This window comes from Pogona vitticeps, chromosome 1 (assembly GCF_051106095.1).
Source record: "Pogona vitticeps strain Pit_001003342236 chromosome 1, PviZW2.1, whole genome shotgun sequence".
Taxonomy (NCBI): Eukaryota; Metazoa; Chordata; class Lepidosauria; order Squamata; family Agamidae; genus Pogona; species Pogona vitticeps.
Window position 1 is genome coordinate 346,015,445 of NC_135783.1, and position 24,366 is coordinate 346,039,810.

The 24,366-nt window shown below is 43.3% G+C and overlaps 1 protein-coding gene across 1 annotated transcript in view; it reads right to left on the bottom strand.

Moving 5' to 3' along the window:
* MTHFD1 (methylenetetrahydrofolate dehydrogenase, cyclohydrolase and formyltetrahydrofolate synthetase 1) overlaps nt 1-24,366 on the bottom strand; it is a 65,267-nt gene that overhangs the window by 8,859 nt on the left and 32,042 nt on the right. Inside the window, exons 14-24 of the mRNA XM_072986785.2 lie at nt 23,193-23,300; nt 23,006-23,080; nt 21,822-21,924; nt 19,617-19,693; nt 19,088-19,228; nt 17,359-17,427; nt 15,887-15,998; nt 14,887-15,026; nt 8,600-8,641; nt 4,108-4,208; nt 685-862 (exon numbers count right to left, since the gene is read on the bottom strand). Of these exons, the coding sequence (XP_072842886.2) occupies nt 685-862; nt 4,108-4,208; nt 8,600-8,641; nt 14,887-15,026; nt 15,887-15,998; nt 17,359-17,427; nt 19,088-19,228; nt 19,617-19,693; nt 21,822-21,924; nt 23,006-23,080; nt 23,193-23,300 (1,146 nt within the window). The remainder of the gene's footprint in view (nt 1-684; nt 863-4,107; nt 4,209-8,599; nt 8,642-14,886; nt 15,027-15,886; nt 15,999-17,358; nt 17,428-19,087; nt 19,229-19,616; nt 19,694-21,821; nt 21,925-23,005; nt 23,081-23,192; nt 23,301-24,366) is intronic.

Genomic DNA, 24,366 nt, shown 5'->3' on the forward strand with positions numbered 1-24,366 from the left:
GAATATTTAGACTAGCATGCTCAGAATTCAAGGATTATGACAAAACCACCAGAAACCCCTGGACAGCATGCCCATGGGGGATTTGAGGGTGGGTTGTAGCCCCCCCAAAACAACTTTTTCCAGGCTCTGCACATCTCATACACTAGCCGTACAGCAATCCTTTCGTTCACAGTGAAGGAGGAAGTCTTTTTAAAGAACGATTTCCATTGACTGAACTTTGAGCCTGTGTTTCCGCAAGGCTATGTAACTTGCACCAGATTATGTAAAGCAGGGTCGGCAACCTTCAGCCGAGGGCCACATGCAATCAGTTGGTTCTCATATTGCCCTCAGCCTTTCAAAAGCAACCTGGAAGTAATCAGTTCAGACCTCTGCAAGATCAATTTGTGTCTTTCCTACCAAACTAGTAGAGGTGGGAGAAAAGGGAGGAAAGAGAGCGAGAGAGCGAAAGACAATTCTCAGAAGCTGTACTGGCTAAGAAATTCTGACAGATATAGTTGATCACGAAACTTAATGGGTGACCCTGGGCTAGTTATCATCTCTCGGCCTGACCTATTTCTACAGCATATGTTGTAAGAATACAGGTTGGAAGGAGGAGATCTAAGAGCTCACTGGAGGAAAGGGGAAATAGACAAATAATATAAATATAAATGCAACCCGTGAACAAATAAACCAATAAACCCTCACCTCCACATCATACAAGAATTTGAAGTTGCTGGGAGCCCGCGACGCCCTCTGTACGGCTTCAGCCAGTGCAAGCGCTCCTTTGCCCCCTTCGGCCCAGTGGGTGCATTTCAGAGCGTCAAAGGCACCGGCTTCTTTCGCTAGTCGGATGACCAGCTGTAGCTCTGCTTCCGTATCAGATCTGTAAAGACATCCATAGACAAAATGAATGCAACAGGCTGATTCTCTTAGTCCAGACATATGAACGATAAGGAGGAAGAGCCTGAACCAACTCTCCCTGGACAAGAGATCCTCTAGTAAACAGCTTTTAGAGACACTACAATGAATCAGGTTAACTTTTTAAAAACGGAGCAGGGACTTTATGGGGGTGGTCCCCAAGTTTCAAAATGAACTACTGCAAGGAGCTGTGTATAAGGAGGGACACATGCTGAACAAAGGCAGATTTCGAGCAATATGCCTTCCTAGGTCTTGAGCACTAAGGACTCAAAACACCCTGTGTAGATGCCTCAGTAAGTGCTACCAGCCGATAACGAACTGTGACTTGCATGGGCGTCTCTAAAGATGAGATACTCTCTTTGAAATTCTGTTCCATAGGATGTTTGTACGTGTTTGCGGTTTACATGTATTTCTGCATTTTTTATTTAGTATTTTAAGGCAGTGGATAAGTGAATCAGTGGATACTGATCTTGCAGATAAGGGATCCTATCATTACCTAATGTTTCTTGAGCTAGAAAAGGTTTTTTTACCTAATCACACAGCTAAATGGTATTGGTATCCAGTGAACTCTCCAATGAAATATTGAGATGTTTAGTATAATTTAATCTCTAGCAGTGTCTCTAATTATGCTGTAAAAGCTGAGAATAGCTAACAATGGTTAGTTCCAATGCAAGTAGACCCACCGAATCACAGAACTCCCAATAGAAGTATGGGCGTTAACAAGTTCCATTCTTTCAGTGGTTCTGATCGGGTCAGAATGAACAACTAACTTTGTGGGCCTATATTAATAAAATAAGTTTCTGTCTCTTTATGGGTCTGTTTGTCACTGCATTATGCAAAAATGGCCGGACAGATTTCCATCAAATTTGGGATTGAGGTTGGAAGTAGTTTAACTCAAATAACAGACCATGATTCATATAGGAGAACCACTTTTGGACTCCTCAGAATCCACTCCCCCCCATTATTTTCATGTCTGGCTGAATTTCCACTAAATTTAGAGAGTATCTCTGGGGTGGTCTGGCTTAAAAACCATTTTCCCCCAGGCCATTCAAATTACTTCTCATTGCCTATGGAACTGGGTGATGTCTCATCTTCAAGAGGCGGATGAGCTGAATTCCCAAATTTATATGCCTTCACTCGGCCTTATTTTTAAGGGGAAAGGCAGGAGGCTCCTAATGTTGTCTAACTGTTGGATGGGGGAGGAACTGACTTTAGTCTCAAGATGAAGTGCGAGGGGAGACCGAAAAAAATTTATTTATAAATTTATAAATTTAAATTTATATTATAGTATACAAAATTATAGTGTACAAAAAAAAGAGAGAAGACACCAGAGTAAGGTTCAGAGTCAAAAGACCCAGGCAAAGTTGGGTCTTTTAGCTTGCAAAATAATAACTATCATGTCCCACTTTTTTACTACTAGCAATATACAGAAATGAGTACTCTGTTATCACAAGCTGAATCATACAAGAACAGACAGTACCCAATATAGGCAAAGTACAGAAATGTTTTTTTCCTATTTCTTACCTTCTTTTTTCTGCATGAACTACAGTGGCCAAAATCTTGTTTCTTAGCACAGTCAATCTTGCTAAAGTTGCCCACTAAATCAATGGAGACTCAGTGAGTCAATGTCTATATTCAGTTCCATTGATTCAAATAGGCCTACTCTGTTAAGGAAAATCACAGTTGGCATAGGCTCATCTGAATCAGTGCAACTTACAAAGGAGTTAACTCACTGATGGGTCTATTCTTCTGCAATTTACTACGCCAAGCAACAGGATTTTGGCCCATGTGAACTGGCTCTGAATTCGGTCCTATCCATGGTTATCTTTGCAGAGTTTTTGAAGCTTCGCAAACTCTAGTTAATACTAACCATGATTAGAACTGGTTTCAATACAAGGTTTATACCATATCATTATGTCAGAGGGAAAACCTGTAAAGGGGGAAAATATTCAATCGTTGAGGAACACAGACGGGCCACTTAATCATGGCCAAGGTGACCATGTTTCATCTGTTTTAGGGCTACAGATTGGATTCTGTGGGTACAGAAAAGGAATGTGGGAGGACACTGAGCAAAAGATGATTTAAAATATAAATCAAAAGTCTTTAAACTGGAGGCAGGAGACGCAGAAGGAGATTTAATTTTTACTTTATTAATGTTCACTACAAATCATTAAGCACTTAATCTTCATGACATCTCCACTCTCACCTCCCTCGATTCAGCTGGCAACTAGGAAAAAAAAAAGCACTGCCTGAGTAACCAAGACATTCTGTCTTATTCAAGGTTAAAAATGAAAAGACCGGGTAAGAGACCAAAGGAGCTGCGACAGCAAATCGCTCGCACACGGTTCTGTGCGCTTCAGGGCAACAGCATGCAACCACACCTTATGTTTCAATGCTAATGTCATAAAAGCACATGCATGGAGACTTGCAGATGGCGCGGGAGGAAGTGGGCGGTGATTCTCACAATGCACATGGCCTACGGAAGGCTTAGCATCTTTCAAATAGGCGCCTACTCAGCCATTTCCATGTGGGAACTGGGCTTCTAATGGTTTAGCCCCGGTCAGGATGTTACCCTGTGAGTCCTGGCAGTTTTGACGTATAGTCCTCACCTTACCGAGCATCAGACAAACAGAGGCTCAGTTAGGAGCCTGGGAATATGGTCTCCGAATGTCTCTTTGCCATATTGTTTGGCATAAAAATGCTTCAGATTTGAGATGGGCACGAACAGGTGTCTGTTCAGCCTCACTGCCTCTGGCAGGCACCCACTCCGTGGCAACAATGGAGGCACTGCCTCCTGAGTGGGCGCCATTGGGGATGGCAACTGTGGCTTCCAGCTGTTCAGGGAGAGAAGACTGAAAGGAGATATATGATAGCACTCTTAAAACACTTGAAAGGTAGTCCTACAGAGAAGGGGCACGATCTGTTTCCGATTATCCCAGAGTGCAAGACACATAACAATGGGCTCAAGGCACAGAAAGGCAGATTTAGGCTGAATATCAGGAAAACTTATTAACTGTTAGAGCAGTACAACAATGGAACCAACTACCGCGGGAGGTGGTGAGAGCTCCAAAACTCAAGGCATTCGAGAGAAAGTTGGACAACCCTCTGTCGGATGCCAAACCTCGGATAACTCCTCCTGCCCCCCCCCCCTTCCAAGGCTCTGGCAACCCACTGTTTGTATCAGTTAATTGGGAACGTAATCCTGCTTACTTGAATGCATTGACGGCCACTACAACTGGGATACCAAACGTCGCAGCATTTTGGATTTGTTTACGCAAGTTTACGCAGCCTTTCTCCAGAAGCAGAAGGTTCTGTGTACATCAAAAGAAAAAAAAAGGGGGGGGGGGAAGAGAGAAGAGGTTAGTCTGGAGGACAAAAAGACTGAGGTGTTTCTTTGTAAGCGGCTGTGAGAAAAACAGCTAAATCCTAAACAAGAACACGGGCAGGAAAATGGGAGCCCCCTCCCCAAAGGGAGGCTTTGCTAAAGTACATCTTTTCAAAACTATCGTTTTCTTTTTCACAGAGGAAAAAAAAAAGGTGAAAAATAAAAACCACTACCCATACCTACAAGGAAAGAAAAGACCAAATTTGGAACAGCTGCCATGAAAGAATTCTCACATTTGAGAGCTGGAAAGCAGCTTCACATAAAAGAGAAAAGAGAGTCAAAAGTCCAACATTTTTTCAATAGAAGCCACTTGAGGAGGAGAAGAAAAATCAAGCAAAAGCTTGCGACATATACTGTACTTCAAATTGTGGTTATTAACACCCAATTTTCACAGCAGCACAGTCAAAGCTTCTGGAAAAGGCACCCTTTGAACCTATTTCAACCTTACACAGCTGAGAAGGATAAATTTATTGGAGGAGCACAACGCATACACAAACAAGGTATGTGAGAGAAAGCTCTCCGTTCAAGACACATGACTCTGCGTGCACCCATTCGTTTGCAATGTGGGGATCATACAGTCCTCCTTAGCGGGCAGTGACACAGACTGCTAGAAATCCATTGATTTAATTTCAAACTAAGAGCCATTAACTCTACAAAAGACCTGCTCATCATTTGCTAGTATGGACTGCTGAGGCAGCCTGAGTTTCTGGGACTCTGAGAAGCAGGGGTTGAGTACAGAAACTGTCATTAAGAGCCGGTGCACTTCCAAATTGACCCCTACACCACCGGTGCCACCACTAATAAGGCGCTCTCCATGGAAGTCCCTTAGACCTGCCAATAAACCTCTGAATACCAATTAACATGGAAACAGCAGCAGGAGGAGTGTTAGCCTAATACCATGGCTGTGTATTTCTCCGAGATCTCTGTTTGACCATTGTAGGAAACAGGAGACTGGAGCCGAGGGCTGTTTCATCTGATCCCATTGGGTTTTAATTTGGGTCTTATGTCTCAGGCATTTTGAACAATGCTGCCACGTGCTGTTGTTATATGTTCACCCTCATGCATTAGGACAGGGCATATTACTCCCGCAAAGTTAGATTTTGCTGCAGAACCTCCAGGAAACTAGATTCACAATGCAGGCAATTCTGGAGCATCAACAACTGTACATGGAACAAACCATTCCCTCCCACGTTTCTTCTACTTCCTATGTCCAGTTAAAGCACACAAGGACAAAATATATCACTTTTTCCCCAGTTCCCAACAAAAACAAAGGCTCGTGCCAAATGGTATGGTAGAAAAACAGAAAGAATCGTAATCATAATATACTGTGGCTGCCAGGAGATAAAGCCTGCTGAGCGTGGGGAACATTAGCATTCTCACTGGGGTCGTGGAATACCAGAAAAATCTACGAATTCCTGACTTCAATCACCATTCAATAACGATGTAAATCTTCAATACTTTGGAATTTTAATTTGGGATATCAGAAAACACCCTACATTTCACTCAAAGCAGCGCCCCCCCCCCCAAAAAAAACCCTCTAGCACATAAGGTTCCAAGCTCCTAGTATGAAAAGCAATGATTAGACCAAGGGAATTAATTCAACTGAGCCATTTTATCGGATAAGATCCTGCTGGAAATAATTAATTTAAAGTTCCTTGTCCCCTTGTTTCAGCTTCGGAGGCTCCCGAGGGCTCCCTCTTGCCCTGTGGAAGTCTTTCAGAGTTTTGGAACACCGAGGAAGAGAAGCGTTTAATAGTTAAAACTTGCCACTGCCAGAATTGGGACAGCTGGTGGTCATTTGGCAATGATTTTTTCCGATTATGTAATGCCCCCCCACAACATATAGGCCCTTAGGGGTGTATACTGCTGCAAAAAAATTCTTTACTCACTTTGCATTGACCACCATTTAAAAATGGAGTTAGCTAGCACTTCTAAAACAACGCTGAATGATTACTCCATGGATTTTAGCCATTTTATTTTGTTTTGATTTGTTTCACCCTACTGTTGTTCGCCACACCTTGAATATCTAGAACAGGCAAGAGAAGATATAAATTGGCTCTTCCAGCCCTCAGCATCCTTTAGATGTGTTCAACCACAACTCCTGTTATCTTAACAAAATCAAAACAGATAGGTAACAAGATTTGTAATCCAAAAACCTAGAGGGGCTGTTGTGATGTGCCGTTGTGTCACTTCTGACTTATAGCTAACTGTCTAAATTAGTAACCCTTAAAAGGTTCTATCTTCACCACCCCTGCGCAGCTCTTGAGAACTCAAGTACGGTGGTCTATATATTGTATTGTCTTCTTTTCCTGTTGCCTCCAGATTTTGCTAGCCTTTATTGTGTTTTCCAGAGTCTTGTCTTCTCATGAAGTGCCCAAAGTATGACACAGTTTGTCATTTTTGCTTCTAGGGAGAGTTCAGGCTTGATTTTATCTAGAATTCACTTTCTAGTGGCACATGGTATCCTTAATACTCTCCAGCAAATGATTTTTTCCATGTTAGCTTTCTTCATTGTCCAGCTTTCACATCTGTACATACTGAGAATACCATAGTGCATAAGTATATTTTCTAGTTCTTTCACATATGCTTTGCTAAATCTTCTTTTGATTGCTTGGCTGTAGGTCCCCATTAGGAATGAACTGAAGTACAGAACTTGTTTGACAATTTGGATTTCTTTATTGTCAACATTAAGGTTACATAATTTTTTGGTGGTAATGATTTTTGTCTTCATAGTCAACTGCAGTCCTGCTTCAGCACTTTCTTCTTTTTTTACTTTAACCAGGAATCAATTCACATAATTGTTGCTTTCTCTCAGTAACATATAATCTAGATAGGAGGTTGATGTTAAAGAGCCTTGTGGCGCAGTGGTTAAACTGCTGAACTACAGCTAAAACTGTGCTCATGACCCAGGGTTCAATCCCAGGTAGCTGACTCAAGGTGGACCTAGCCTTCTATCCTTCCGAGGTCAGTAAAATGAGTACCCAACTCGCTGGTGGGGGGGGGGAATGTGTAGCCTGCGTAATAAACTGCCCAGAGAGTGCTTGAAGCGCTATGGGGGGGGGGTATATAAGCAGCACGTTTTCTGCTTTGCTTTTGATGTAAATCTTCTTAAAGAAATATACTGGCCAGAATCTCATCGTGGATTTATGCTGGTGTAAGTAAAAAGGTTCAAATCATGATGGAAAATTGCTACCGATTAACAAGTGACTGGCACTGTTACACCCACGTAAATCTGCAACAGGATTCTGGCCATTAATTAAATACCAGATGCTGGCAAGGTTTTCCTTATCCGTCTTCCTGTGCTTTTGATCCAAATATTAAGCAGGTCTCTAACTCACTCAGCATTTCTACACCCTTTGTAGTAGACAGAGTGAGGGGCACACCATTTAGCTTGGTGCCAACCTTCCATTTTACTGATCTGCATGCCCGCTCACGCCTCCCACACACTTCATTTTGAAATGCACAGCCTTCAGCAGTACAAAGGTTGCAGGGAGAAGCAGCTGTGAGCATGAAAAAAAAAACACACCAAGCGCTTGAACTCTGAGATGAAGCTGCAGACGGAAAGCCATGGATGGAATTCTGGGTAGGTCAGAGAAAAGGGGGAAGCAAAACTTGCCATTATAAAAATGAAACATTACAGCTCCCATTAGGAGGAAAGGTCTTTGCGGCCGAAGAGACCACACACTGACCATCTGTACTTTTTATGCTCCGACAGAGCTTTCTGTACTACTTTCTGGTCTGGATTTTTATACTCCGTTTAAGCTGAAAGGAGGTGATTCTGTGATGGCAGAATGATGGTGATCATCATCTCAGAAGCGCAGAGCTGGAAGGGACCCTGTGGATCCCTAAGTCCAGCCCTTGTGAAGGAGCCATAGTGGGGAATCAAACTCCCAACCTCTGCCTAAACCACTGAGTTATCCAGCATCATGCTAAAGGGAAGAGACAAACCTCTTGTCACGGCAGATATAGAAATAAACACATACACACTGTATTTCAGTGGTTCTTAACCTTTGTTACTCGGATGTTTTTGAACTGCAACTCCCAGAAACCCCAGCCAGCACAGTTGGTGGTGAAGGCTTCTGGGAGTTGCAGTCCAAAACTCCTGAGTAACCCAAGGTTAAGAACCAGTGCTGTATTTAAAACAGCACAATGATGGTCCACTCTTGTCTTCTGACATGCAGGTGCTCAAGATGATCTGACCACCCGTGATCCACCAGAATTATTGTATCTGATCCCACTTCAGGGCAAAAAGAAGCACCTGCCTGGCTCAGCAGTACCTTATAAGAAATCAGGGTATAGCAAATAGGCCACAGTTACCTCTTCAACGTATTCTTTTGGTAAGGGAACTCCAGCGGTGACCTGCAAACAGAAAAAGCAGGGTATTAAAAGGTAAGAAACAATCGCCTTTGTGCTCCATTTTCCCTTTCCAAAAAAACCCTGCAAATTAAAGGACTTATTTCTTTCCAACCACACAGTTTGACACATTTCAGATGGGGGAAAACTATAGGGAGGTTGATTGAGGTGCAGCGGGAAAAGGGGAGGAAATTAAACTTGTGGCAGGCACTAAGAGACAGAGCCCTAGGATGGAAATTTATAAAAGACATGGATGGGAATTTATTCTGAATAACCCCTTACAGAACCTCTGAAACCTACGCAATGGGAAAAGGTTTTGGGAGGTTGCAAGCTCTGTAGCCAAGATTTTGATGGCACTCCAGGAATATATTTTGTTACTGGACTAAGGCAGGCTCATAACTGAATTACTGCTTTATGGGGAGTAATAACATGATTGGCATTATTGAGAAATCACCATCAGTGCAGGCTGTATGTAGAATCTTGGGTTTACATTCTTTATATGTATGTCAGTGTATTTGTTAGGACATCTGGTTTTATTCCCCCTTGCTTTGTTTTTTTTTTATTAAGCAAGTGTGTAAGTCTGAGTGTCAAACAGCATGGCATTTAACATACAGTAGGACTCCCTGATCCACGGGATCAGTATCAGTAGTTTCACTAATCCACAGTCTGAAAATATTAAAAGTTTTTAAAAAGCTAGAAAAAAGTATTTTCATGGTGTACTTACCAGAACTGGCCACTAGGGGCAGCCAGAGTCCATGCTATGTATTGTTGAAGAACACACAGCATGGATCCTGGCTCCCTCTAGAGGCCAGTTCCGGTAAATATGCCGTGCAATAATTTTTTCTGGATGTTTTTCTTTTATCATGCTATGCATAACATTCACTATTATCGAAAGTTTTCAGCGTCCATGGGGGTGCCTTGGAACCAATCCCCCACAGATCTATGGGGGTCAAACTGTAATTAGGTAAAGGTAAAGGTTCCCCTTGACAATTTTTGTCCAGTCGTGTTCAACTCTAGGGGGCGGTGCTCATCCCTGTTTCCAAGCCATAGAGCCAGCATTTTTGTCCGAAGACAATCTTCCGTGGTCACATGGCCAGTGCGACTTAGACACGGAACGCTGTTACCTTCCCACCAAGGTGGTCCCTATTTATCTACTCGCATTTACATGCTTTCGAACCGCTAGGTTGGCGGGAGCTGGGACAAGCGACGGGCGCTCACTCCGTTGCGTGGATTCGATCTTTCGACTGCTGGTCTTCTGACCCTGCAGCACAGGCTTCTGCGGTTTAGCCTGCAGAGCCACCACGTCCCTTCTAAACTGTAATTAAGCAAGCAACAATTGTTTCACTCTTGCATATCTACAGAGACCAGTTTATGGCCTCTATGGATGCACCACTACATTTTAGAAAATGGTCTGGAGTAGAGATGGACATGAACCCCGATTCAGAGGTTTGTGCCATGTGTTCCCTTCCACCACCTCCTAACCCAATGACCCATTCACCAGTTGGAGTGAGCGCCTCTCCTCCTTTGACCCCTTCTCGGCAAGAACATGGGCTGGCCTGTCGTGCCTCCTTGTCGGAGTGGGCGATCAGCAAAGGAGGTGGTGCAGGGAAGCCCATGCTCCTGCCAGAGACTGATCAAAGAGTCAAAAAGGAAGAAGAGAGGAGAGCACACTGGCTGGTAAGTGAGGGATGCAGCTGGGGAGGACGGATAAGGGAATCAGCACAAACCTCCGAAATCAGTTCATCTCCATCTCTTGTCTGGAGATCAAGAATGGAGATACACTGGAATGAGAAGCCAGAAATGGAGTGCAGATTTGCATTTTTGGGACAACAGTTCCCAGAATTCCCAGGCATCAGGGCCACTGACTGTTCTAGGAGTTGTAGTTCACACACACAAATTTGTGCACCTTTATAGGTATCACCAAAAGATCTGTGAACAAGGCAAGGTGGATAAGTCCTATGGCTCCCCCTACAACAGGCTATGCCAACATCTACTGTCTTTTTAAAAAAATGGACTCGCATTAATCTGAGCTCTTTTTAAACTGAGCAAAGGACATTCTGCCCATCACTAAATAGCCACTTTTGTCTAGTCAGCAGAAAGAAAGCAGGGAAAAAAGAAAGGCAGGAAGAAAGATTTGTTACAAAGCATTCAGATCTCTTTGAACTCAGAACATAAAAAGGGAATTTCCATCTCTGGATGTAAATGTTCATCCACAAGGCCCATTCAAAATTAAAGCATAAATCCAATTACTTGTCCCATCTAAAGGAAATCCTCCGAACCAATTGCTGAACGGTGAGTGAATGCTCATATAAATGCTCTTAATTCAACAGGTCTGCTCTAGTTGGGATTAGCAGTTGGATTTATGCTTCACTCACTAATTTAAAAAAAATCAAACGTGTCTGCCTCATTTCAAAAGGGTTGCTAACCTGCCTTTAGGAAAAACCTGTTCAGGAAAAACACAAGCCCCTGCATCTAAAAAAAATTGTTTCGGTGAGGGTGGAAAGAGAGGGAAGTGGAATTAATGAAGCAAGAAGCAATCTGCAATATATATTGCACGCAGATTGCAGAAAGCAGAGTTTCTGAAAATTCAATTAGTTCTTCACTTTCATTCCTGCCCTGTCTTTCACCTCCGGGGGAAAACGACTGTCTGCCTGGTAACAGAAATGTATTAGCTTTTGAACTCGAGACTGCAGGAAGGATAACAGGGCTATTTTGCACCAAAGCTGAGCAAGGGCGTAGAAATATTTAACGGACTATGTAGCAGGTTTAGGAGGAAAGATTAATCTCTTGCTTAGACTGCAAAACCAAGGATTTTGTGCACAGATTAGAATTGCTGAGTTCCTGGAAGAGAGTTTTGCTACTGTCCTTTCTGTTTCTTCTGTGTTCTTTAAACATAGAAACTGGTCAGGCCATCACCAGCAATATAAACTGAATTCATCAAAGGAAAATCCCTGCAAGAAAGCATATAAACACTAGCCTTCTTCCACACGTGATACTCAACTCTTCTTGTTGCATATCTAGATTTTCTTCTCAGCTTTTTCTTTCCCATAATGATGATTTTTTGATGTTGAGCTTCAGACAATTTTTGGCGCTCTCCTGTTTCACCCTTATTAATAGGTTCTTTAATTCCTCCTCACTTTCTGGCATCAGAGTGGTATCATCTGCATATCGGAGGTTGTTGATATTTCTTCTGGCAATCTTGATTCCACCTTGGGATTCCTCCAGTCCAGCCTTCCGCATGATGTATTCTGCATATAAGTTGAATAAGCTGGGGGACAATATACAGCCATGTCGTACTCCTTTCCCAATTTTGAACCAATCAGTTGTTCCGTATCCGGTTCTAACTGTTGCTTCCTGTCCCACATATAGGTTTCTCAGGAGATGGATAAGGTGGTCAGGCACGCCCATTTCTTTAAGGACTTGCCATAGTATGCTGTAGTCCACACAGTCAAAGGCTTTTGCGTAGTCAATGAAGCAGAAGTAGATGTTTTTCTGGAATTCTCTGGCTTTCTCCATAATCCAGTGCACGTTGGCAATTTGGTCTCGGGTTCCTTTGCCCCTTCAAAATCCAGCTTGTACTTCTGGGAGTTCTCGATCCATATACTGCTGAAGCCTACCTTGGAGGATTTTGAGCATAACCTTCCAGCATGTGAAATGAGTGCAATTGTACGGTAGTTGGAGCATTCTTTGGCACTGCCCTTCTTTGGGATTGGGATGTAGACTGATCTTTTCCAATACTCTGGTCACTGCTGAGTTTTCCAAACTTCCTGGTATATTGAGTGTAGCACCTTAACCACATCATCTTTTAAGATTTTAAATAGTTCCACTGGAATGCAATCACCTCCTGGCCTTGTTGTTAGCCATGCTTTCTAAGGGCCATTTGACTTCACTCTCCAGGATGTCTGGCTCAAGGTCAGCAACCACACTATCTGGGTTGTCCGGGGCATCCAGATATTTCTGGTATTATTCCTCTGTGTATTTTTGCCACCTCTTCTTGATGTTTTCTGCTTCTGTGAGGTCCCTCCCATTTTTGTCCTTTATAATGTCCATCTTTTGGCACGAAATGTTCCTTTAATATCTCCAATTTTCTTGAACAGATCTCTGTTTTTCCCTTTCTATTATTTTCCTCTATTTCTTTGCACAGTTCATTTAAGAGGGCCCTCTTTTCTCTCCTTGCTATTCTTTGGAAGTCTGCATTCAGTTTTCTGTAACTTTCCCTATCTCCTTTGCATTTTGTTTCCCTTCTCTTCTCTGCTATTTCTAAGGCCTCGTTGGACAGCCACTTTGCTTTCTTGCATTTCCTTTTGGGGGGGATGGTTTTCGTTGCTGCCTCCTGTACAATGTTACGGGCCTCCATCCAAAGTTCTTCAGGCACTCTGTCCACCAAATCTAGTTCCTTAAATCTGTTCTTCATTTCCACTGTGTATTCATATGGGATTTGCTTTAGATTATACCTGACTAGCCCCATGGTTTTTCCTACTTTCTTCAGTTTAAGCTTGAATTTTGCTATAAGAAGCTGATGATCAGAGCCAGAAACAGCTTCAGGTCTTGTTTTTGCTGACTGTACAGAGCTTCTCCACTTTGGCTGCAGAGAATATAATCAATCTGATTTCGATATTGCCCATCTGGTGATGTCCATGTATAGAGTCGCCTCTTGGATTGTTGGAAAAGAGTGTTTGTGATGACCAGCTTGTTCTCTTGACAAAACTCTATTAGCCTTTGCCCTGCTTCATTCTGAACTCCAAGGCCAAACTTACCTGTTTTTCCTTTTATCTCTTGACTCCCTACTTTAGCATTCCAATCCCCTAGAATGAGAAGAACATCTTTCTTTGGTGTCAGTTCTAGAAGGTGTTGTAAGTCTTCATAGAACTGGTCAATTTCAGCCTCTTCAGCATCGATGGCTGGTGCATAAACGTGGATTACTACGTTTAGTCAGAACTCTCCACTATGACCTGTCCGTCTTAGGTGTCCCTGCATGGCATAGCCAATAGTTTCTCTGAATTACTCAAGCCCCTTCGCCATGACAAGGCAGCAATCCGTGAAGGGGCAAGATGAGGCCTAACCAGTGCCGAATAGAGGGAACAAGTACCTCGCAAGATCTGGAGATTATATATCCCATCGTCTACCTGTGTGTTTGGTATTTTTCCCCTCAGTGAAGTACTTTGCACTTATCCCTGCTGAATTTCATTCTCTTGTTCTCAGTCCAGTGCTCAGGCCTATTTAGATCACCTTGAATTTTGTTTCAGTCTTCCAGGATATTGGCTATTCCACCCATTTCTAAAGGTAAAAGGTAAAGGTTCCCCTTGACAATTTTTGTCCAGTCGTGTCCGACTCTAGGGGGCGGCGCTCATCCCGCTCTTCAAGCCACAGAGTCAGCATTTTGCCCGAAGACAATCTTTCCGTGGTCACATGGCCAGTGCGACTTAGACACGGAACGCTGTTACCTTCCCACCGAGGTGGTCCCTATTTATCTACTCGCATTTGCATGCTTTCGAACTGCTAGGTTGGCAGGAGCTGGGACAAGCGACGGCCGCTCACTCTGTCGCATGGATTCGATCTTACGACTGCTGGTCTTCTGACCCTGTAGCACAGGCTTCTGCGGTTTAGCCCACAGCGCCACCATGTCCCTCACAGCGCCACCACGTCCCTCACAGCGCCACCACGTCCCATTTCTATGTCATCTGCAAATCTGATTAGCATTCCCTGCACCTCCTGATCCAGGTAATTAATAACAATGTTGAAGAGCAGAGGGCTCAAGACTGAGCCCTGGGGTACCCCACTTGTTCCTTCCACCCAGTTCAGCATGATATACCAAGGGAAGGGAATGGGAAAAATGATCAGAACATGCAATGCTAATTGACAGCAACTTCCCTTCATAAAAGTGACCATCACCATGATTACATAGTGAGAGAAACTACTTTCTCAGTTTTAAGGAAGACATAACCTAGAGGGAATTTTTAAAAGTTCATTAAGAAAAAGAATCAGCAATTTGATTGGGTGTCAAAGTATGGGCAGAGAATATTTTGGAGGAAGGGGAAGATGGAGGGCTGAGGAGAGATGAACTTGGATGAACTCTCATGCAGTAGGAAAAGCTACCCAGGAAGACCTCATATCTTCATCTCTAAAGGGCAGACCGGACAGGCATGTCACACAGGTAACAACATGCACAGAACTGGGCTTGACTGGATGATCCTTCAAGAGCTGGGGCTTTGACTTAACCAATATCTTTAATCACCAGGGACAGTACTCACTATGGGCCCTCCACCATGCATTTTCAGAGCTCGGACAGTGGCCACCAGCACCACCACGTGGGGCTGCAGGCCAGAATAGCGACACTTGACGTTAAAGAATTTTTCCATGCCAATATCTGCTCCAAAACCAGCTTCTGTCACTATAAACATAAAAGAGAAGAAAAGAGTTCACCCACAGGATTATTATTGTTACTGTTGTTACTATTCTGACCTTTTTTCTACCTTATCTAACATCAACTGGGTTCACACATCAGATTTTAATCTACTTAATTCCAGCTTGTTCTTGGGTCCAAATCATTCTTGCAAACAAACCATGGTTTGCTAAGTCGGCTGCCAACCACAGTAAGAAGCCATAGCTTGTTCTTGGTTTGTGAAATTCAACTTATTTGAACCATGGTTTCTTGCTAATGTCTGAACCCCAGAACTGAGGTTTGCCCTGTCTTGCTGTTCTAGCTGCTCCCCCTGAAACAGAAACAAATAAAAAGGGCAGGAGAGAAACAGAAAACAAATGGAGAAGAATAAATTTGTTGGTTTGGTCAACTAGAGGAAAATTAACACCACTGACAGTCACATTTGTTGAAAAACTGCCTGACTTTGTGTTTGCATGGGAAGTGATTAACTGATTTCTTTTTTTTTAAAGTCAGTTTCCGGGATTTTTCCCTTCCTTGGTGCCACTTTGTAAACAGTAGTGCGCTCAAGAGGGCATCCTGTAGACCATCTTGACTGCTGCCACTGGATTGTCAACATTCAGACTGCCCTTTTTTCCTGTAAAGCTTGCCATCCTTTTTCCAGCTAGCAATGCACGCATGATACTAGACAGCCATATCAGGTCATTTCCAGGCCTTTTCTATCATGGATACAGAAGCCCAATATCCCAAAAGTGACAAACTGGAGGGATTTTTATTTTTATTTTTTTAAGAAATGACTTGAAGCCAGCAGCCTTTGCTACATCTTGTGGTGGTGCACCCCATGAAGACAGCATGATGGAAAAAAGACTTACCAACAAAGCCTTCCTTGCCTACAAGCTTCAGGGCGATCTTGTCTGCCAAGATGGAGGAGTTCCCATGCGCGATGTTGGCAAATGGACCAGCATGGATGAACACTGGGTTGCCCTGAGAGAGGAAAGCAACAACAGAAATACAAAGACAGGTAAGTGGACATTTTGCAATCTGGAATGGCAGAAACCTCTATACGTTTACTTGGGAGCATGTTTTCACAGAATCATAGAAAAATGAAGTTGGAAGGGGCCTACAAGGTCATCAAGTCCAACCCCCTGCTCAATGCCAGAATATCATCAAAGCAGATCTGCCAGGTGATTATCTAAGTTTTTCTTGAATGTCTCCAGTGTTGGAGCACTCACCGACTCTCAAGTTAACTGGTTCCACTGTCGTACTGCTCTAACAGTTAGGACATTTTTCCTGATATTCAACTGAAATCTGGCTTTCTTTAACTTGAGCCCATTGTTGCATGTCCTGCTCTCTGGGATGAGCGAGAACAGATCCTGCCCCTCCTGTGGATGACAGCCTTTTAAATATTTTAAAAGTGCTATCATATCACCCTTCAGGCTTTTTTAATCAAGGCGAAACATGCCCAGTTCTTTCAGCCTTTCCTCATAAGGCTTGGTTTCCAGACCCCTGATCATCCTTGTCGGCCTTCTCTGAACTTGTTTGAATGGACTCAAACATGCAGAAGGCTGTAAAACCTTACATTTTTGAAGGAGACAAAAATGCAGCTCTGTTAAAAAGAAAAAAAAATTAATTGGAGAGGAGAGCAGAGACCACTGATTCCTGGAAAGACAATCAGTGAAAGCTAGAAGTGGTCTCCCTTCCGTGGCATTCATAGCACAATGACCATCTTTGTTTTCAAAAGCTGCCTTTCAGAATGCAGAGAAGCATCTTGTTGGACAGAAACATAGCGCGTATATAACTGATATGGGCTCAAAGGATAAGAAAGGGCACTTCTGTTGAGTCTTAAGAAAAATTAAGAAAGAACGTCCAGAGAGTAAGGGCTGTCAGGAAGTGGAACAACCTCCACATAATTGGAGAGTTTTGAACAGATGGTGGATGGCCCTCTGTCAAAGATGCTTCAGCTGCAGATAGCCTGCATCTGCCTGGAGCTGATCTCAATGACTCTTAAGGTACCTTCCAACTCCAAAAACTCCTAACATTCAGTTCATTTCTAGCTGGCAAAGAGATAACCCCGGCTGCAATTCTCTTTATTTTCTGGCTAGGAACAGATTGAATGTCACAAATCTTCTTGTGCTAAGCAACAGGAATTCAGTTTACAGCAACAACTGTAATAAGCGGCTTTTTCGTAGTGCTCATAATTACTGGACTCCAAACGGAAATTCTCAAAATTTTAGATAACAGGTAGGGGGACACAAAATGTGAAAACATTTGAGCACATTGAAAACAGATCATATTTGGGTCGCTGTTCTGATTTTCAGGCAAAAGTGTTAGAATGCATGCTCACCTCCAAGGTCTGCATGAGGTTTGGCTTAATAGCATCTTTCATCAAAACCGCCAGGGCTCCGCTCACTCCCTAAGGGAATCGATAGGAAGAGTCACCTGAGTGGTCCATTCTCACCCACTTCTTAAGGTTTTCGACATTTCAAGACCAATAAGCTAACCATCATTCCACTTTTCACCAGCTTGACCAACTTTTCAATCTGCCAGACTTTATATAGAAACAGATGGTAAATACAGATGGGCACCTGCTAGATCACATTTGGAGATCAATTTGTTTCACATGTTCATTACTCCAAATTGCACCACCAGGAATTAGGAACAAGCCAGTTTCACTCATTCATGGGTGTTTCCACCAACCCACCCTTAACATGAAAGAACCTGGGAAAGATTTGGTCCTCCAAATATTGTAATTGTGCAGCTTTTCCAACACACTTTGCCCCTGTTCCTGCTGGTTAAGGCTGGTGGGAGATGCACCCCAGCAACATCTGGAGGGCTACATGTCCTTCGCCCCAGCTCTAGAGCAGACCTGGGCAAAATGTGGCCCTCCAGATGTTGCTGAACTGCAACTCCCATCCATCCTAGCACAAACAGCCAATAGTGAGGAGTGTTGGGATTTGCAGTTCAGCAACATCTGGAGGGCTGAACTGTGCCCAGGTCTGCTCTAGAGTCTTTGGGGTCCACCCAAGACATTCAAATGCACCAAGTTACAGTGCACATTTGGGATCTCTAAAATATAACACAGACCAGGTATGCTTTAAATCACTGATTCCAAACGTTGGGTCCCCCCAGATGTTCTTGGACGATAACTCCCAGAAATCCTAGCTGGCACCGCTCGTGGTGAAGGCTTCTGGGAGATTTACTCCAAGAACATCTAGGAATCCACGGCTGGGAATCATTGCTTTAAATAATTCTCAGTATGTCGCCTTAATATCATCCTTTCCGTAATGTCTTTCTGTATCATGCAATGTCCAGTCAACTCTGATTTCTTCACACAAATCTTAGCAACCCGCAGGCACTGGTGGGTGTGCCAGCAACTGGGCAGAGGCATGCACAATGATCAACACACTCCTGCCATGGGGAGATGGCCCATAATCTCAGGAAGTTTAGGCAAATGAGCGTACCAGGTCACTATCACTCTTGCATTCTAATATAGACAAATATAAGCCGATTTTAAAAACCTGCAGTTTTGCTTCTCCTAGCTGGCTTTGGCCAATTCAGAACTCTTAGACTTCCTAAAGGAGCAATCCAGTGAAGTAATATAGAATTAATTAAATACAGAAACCAGAATCCTGTCAGGACTTGTGGAGTGAGAAACCCTGAGGGAAGACCATTCTACACCATCTCCAGGTCGCAGCGGTGTGGACCACAGATCACCAAACTGAAAGCAACAGGGTTGTGTCAGGGCCGGCCCGCTTGTTAGCCAGAGCAGAGTGGGTCCCTTCGGTGGCAGAGTGCTGGGCTGCTAATGAAACTGACACTGCCATCCATTGAAGACCACCTTAAATGGCCATCTGCCCAATGCCATAAAATGGGCTCTCCCTGACCAGCTAACAGGACAGTGTCTGGCTTCGGTCTCCTTTGGGCCAAAATATTACAGCCGGAGTGGCACAGCCATTATTTTTTTGGCCACTCTCTGATCATGAGAGGAGTTTTGGAACCATAAGGCTCCTATAACCAATAATCTTAGACCAAGAGCATATTCATTCCTCAGATCAGGATTAGGGCCAACGCACCAGATCTTCAGTAGTAATGGGAACACCTTTTTTGCTGGAAGCGACCACCATTTTACTCAGGCGCTGCCTCATGTCCTCCAGACTGGTTGTGAGAGCCAGGACTGCCATGATCTCACTGGCCACCGTGATATCAAACTGCGCCTGAGGAATGAGGAGAAAGAGAAAAGGGTCAAAAGGAATTTTCTATTAATACAAGTACTGACACCTCAAGAATTTGGACTTCACTTGCCGTCACACAAACTCCTAAATATGATTTCTCAAAAATAAAGGTGTTTTTAAAAAAAAAAAAAAAAACTAAAAAGGCCCCTATAGTGAATTTTTCGAAATTAAAATATTGAATTTTTTTTGGAAAAGGGGGGCTCCCAACCATAGAACATGGCCAAATTACTCCCCAACAAGGGGACTTTTTTTGAACAACCACCAAATGTTTTAAGGCTTAAAAAACTTTACGGCAGAATGAGTAAAGCCTTCCTGTTTTTTCAAAAGGGTAAAAAAGTCTCAGAGGGAGGAAAAGAGTAAAGATACCAACCGTGCGCATTAACCCCTTCTCAGTCGGAGCCTGGCCGATGGTAATCTTACGCAGAAACCTGTCGTTTGTGTCTATCACTGCAGGAGAGAGAAGCAGGGAGAGAATGTTTTCTTTTTCCTGGATGCAGTACTTTGCACTTATCCGGGCTCAATTGTTTTCAGCCCAGGGGCTCAAGCCTATCTAGATCATTTTGAACTGTGTTTGTCTTCCAGGGTATTAGCACTTCCACCCAATTTTGAATTTTCCAGTCAATTCTAAATGTTCGAATCAGGAGCAGGGGAGAGGCGGACCTCCAAATGTTTTGGAATTTTATTCCCACTTGCCTGGGTTTAGGTATCAGCTGCAGAGCCAGAGGTTGGGAATTCAGTTCCCTGTTGTACCCCCTGGGAGAACAGCTGGCCTGTGTAGCCTTGGGCAAGCTGCACAGTCCCAGAGCACCCTCTTCACTTCTCAACACCATCAACTATTCTTAAGGATTTGGAAAAAAAAGAAAGAAAGAAATGTAGCACCACTAAAGGGTGGGCAGTCTTTCAATTAACTTCCCTTCTGAAGGTTGTTGTGGGTTTTCTTAAGGTTTTTCTTCCTAACATTTCACCAGTCTCTGTGGCCCGGATCTTCAGAGGACAGGAGTCAGAACTCTTGTCTGTGCTCTGATGCAGTTTGTTGGATAGTTGAGTATTTAGAGCTGTGGGATCAGCTTTTGTCCTTTTCAGAAGATTGGGTGATTACGGTGATCAGCATGTTTTTGTTGTGGGTGTATTGTTGCGATAAGCACTCTATCCACCCACCCTTGTGGCTGGATAGAGTTCGTTGACAAGGACCAGTGATCACTGCACTCAAAAGACCAGCTAACGACACCCATCAATCACAGTGATAGATCATCTCTCCCCCTTATCACAACTATATACCAACAACAAAAACACACCACAATCACCCACAGCCCGGAAAACCCATAATAACTATTGGATCCCGGCCGTGAAAGCGTTCTAAAATTTAAACTTATTTTTCAACTAACAAACCTCAATTGTAACAACTTTTACAGCACCTACCCACTACACTGAAAAAAACTTTATAAAAACCAAAAATGTCAGTTAGCTTTAAACCATACTCTTGCCTTTCACCCTGCCTGATAGTCTGTTAAGAAACCTGAAATATGGCTTTTGGTCCCACAGAGACTGACCACCTACCACCCTTTATGGAAAAAAGATCCATAGTTTCTAAAATATATGGCTCTCTAGGCAAAGCTGCCAAAATGGTCAATAAATCAGGGCTTTTAAAGCATCTAGAAATAAAAGAAAATATCAGTACAGTTTGAAAGTATGAGTGAACATTGTCTTTTTTAAAATGTAAAATGGAAAGGGCTGGGGGGGGAACACGGGTTCAAATCCTGACCAAATAAAGAGGCTTGTTAGCTGTCTTCCTCTTGTACAAGCCTAACCTGGAGGCTTAAATTATTAACAGAACATGGAAGAGAACAATGAATTTATTTATTTATTTATTTATTTATTTATTTATTTATTTATTTATTTATTTATTTATTTATTTATTTATTTATTTATTTATTTAAATTTAATTTATACCCCGCCCATCTGGCCTAAAAGGCCACTCTAGGCGGCTAGAGTGAACAATGAACAATGCTGAATTAATTATGATGAACAAGGGGAAGGTTTCCACCCTCTTCTGTAATACAAGCACTCGAGGTGACCCAACAAAACTGTTTAGAAATAGAGGCAGGAGAAACCAAGAGCAAGCTCCTCTTTACCCAGTAAGAAATTAATTTGTGAAGCTCATGGTGAGGAGACGGAGTCCATCTAGGCCATTAGCCTAGATGACCAAAGGGGATTTGACCAGGGGGACCGGCCCATCAAGAGCTGTCTGGAATTTTGCGTCAGTAACTCAAATGAACCTTTCAAAATGTAAGCTAAAACCCGGAGCAGACTCACTTCTCCACTGGCTTCAGAGCCACCAGCTTCTCCACCTAAGAGTCCCCTTCCAAAAGCTTACCTCCTGTCACCCAACCAAATGTTGACCCGCAAGTAGACAGATGCAGTTTAGAGGATGTAGGCAGGAAAGGGCTTAGTAAGAATTTTACTTCTGTCTAAACTTCTAGCCATGTTCCCACACACATGCCAATACAACCTCCTTTGAACCCCTCCTCAACAATTTCTCATTTCCAACTCTGCAGGTTATTTATTTCTCCATTACCTCTTTGCCATGTTATGCTGTCCGGATCAATATCCAATCTCACAAATTTGTTTATCTCATCATTCGTCAAAGCCCCCGGGTCAGTTTTCTTAATATTTAGTCTCTGAGGAGGAAGGGAGAGAAATAAGAACACAGGCCGTTGCAAGAAACAAGTCTTTAAGGAAGTTCATTATTTGAAATAATCATTATAGAAGCAAAATAAAGGAAGAGAACAATGTTTAGTTTTAAAATATTGCCTTTTAATGATGTAGGGTTATTTCTGAGAAGATGGGTTAAAATAGTTTAAATAAATAAATGATAAATGAATAGGCTGAATCTGAAACCTGCTAGGAACTGTCAGAAGGGCTGGCCCTACAATTAGGCTAATTGAAGCCATCACTTCAGGCAGCAAACGCTGGGAGGTGGCAGGTGTGGACAGCGGGAGAAGTTAACCATATGCCTTGCCTCATGCCCCCTAAGCTAGTTTTTTTGCTTTTGGGCACAACGGAGAATAAAATCCCACCACTGTGACTGAAACAAGATTCAAATGTCAGTCAGCATGACTTGTGCACAAGTGGAAGTCAAAGGGAGCCATCTTGTTCTTCACACTGGGCAGCAAACTGTCTTTAACCAGCCCTGAAGTATTTTAATGCCTCCCGTGAAGTACCGTATTTTTCCGTGTATAAGACTATACTTTTGTCTAAAATCTTTAAACTAAAAATTGAGGGCCGTCTTATACACGGAAGTAAGCTGCAGAGAGAACAAAAAAAAGTGGAGGGGAAAGCAGGGATCAAAGCGATTCTGCAGCACTTTTATCCCTTTCCCCCTACACGTGCTAAGCCCCACTCAGATTTCTTAATTTTGGATTAGAAAAGTGGGGGGTGTCTTATACATGGTGGCGTCTTATACACAGAAAAATAAGATAAATGGCAGTTTTTTTAAATGGAATTTGACATGCAAAAGGGCCAACAAACATTAGTTTCCTACCCTGTTTCTTCCCTGGCCTATTTCTTTAAAACCTGACTGATAGAAAAGGATTTTGAACCTGCTGACATACATTACAGAATGTATGACTGGGAGACTAGTAGCATATACCAAATTCTGTAGTTTGAACAGAATTCAGAACAGACAAGTGGGGCATGAGGGACAACTTCGTGCCTACAGTCCTTGAAAGAATGGCTGCAGGAAAGCAGCTGCAAACTCACCTGCAACCTCTGAATCTGGACGTCAGAAAACTTCCTGGTGCCATCGACTGAAGGGACCAAGCGAGAATAAAGAGCCTTAAATAGCAAGAGACAGAGTTAGCAGCTGCAGGGGACCCAACGCGTCTCAGTTAAATTCCCGATGCGTAAAGACCCATCCAGGGGTGGGCGAGGAGCTGCATTGTGTTACCTGATCAGTCTGTGTTGCCTCATGGAAAATCCGGGCATCGATGGCAGCAGCCACCAGATTATTGGCTGCCGTAATAGCATGGAAGTCACCGGTAAGATGCAGATTAAACTGCAGACAAGAGAGAGAGAAAAGGTAGTGGGTTTGGGAACATCTCAACCATCATTACAGTCCCTCTGGCCAATGTTTTTAAAGTACCAGACAACGAACCCTATAAATTTCAGTCCCGCTGAGCAGGGCTCTGCCCCTGGTGTATGTAACTTGACCGGGGCCAAAGGGTCTGAAAACGGTCATAACGGGTGCATGGAGGAGGAGGAGGAAAAGCCCTAAATGGAGCGGGGAAGAGTCTTGTGTGCAGGCACACATCTTGGGGGGGGGGAACCTTGGTCTCAGAACATGACTTAGAAGCACAGAGAAATATACAAAGCGCAGGGTTCCTGAAGATAGAAAATTGATTTGTGATACGTGAGAGACAAGCACTTTGTCTAAAAGACCCCCTGCACAGACATCCTTTAGCAAAACTTCCTGGAAAACAAGCTTCACACACACACAAAAAACCCCTTCCTCTCCCACTCCAACCTCTCTCCAGCTTAAGAGACGCCACCTCCAGCTTGCTTTCAAATGCATGAGCTGTCTGACAAGGTAACCATTTCAACAAACGATCTGATGAATCGGATCAAACGTCCACCGAGGACAGAGATGTGGCCTTAATGTGTATCGGCTGCAGACGTTTTGCGCTGTAACCTTCAACTGGCGAGCAGACCAATCAAAAAGCTATTTAAAACCCAGGAACCTGTTGCACGCATGGAAACTATTCTCTTGGAATATGTTACTTGCTCCGAAGTGGAAGGTGCACAATCTTGTGCTGTGCTTTGCATGAATGAAAGTACAATGATGGAGCAGGCATAACAGAACAAGGTGGGCTGTAGAGGCTTGCTAGAGAAAATGTCCCAACTGGTAAGAACTCACTCTTCTCCCCATCGGCTTTGCCCTGGCCTCTTTTCCAATTTCTGTCCCAAATTAATATGCAAACTGGAAGACCGTTCTGCTTCAGACGGCACCCTTCCTGCATTCTTGCGGCACTGTTCTGGGCTCAAAAGTGGCATGCAAAAATTAAAAGAGTAGGGGAAACTGCTTGCAAAAATAAATGAGGCCAATGGACTTACAATTAAATACA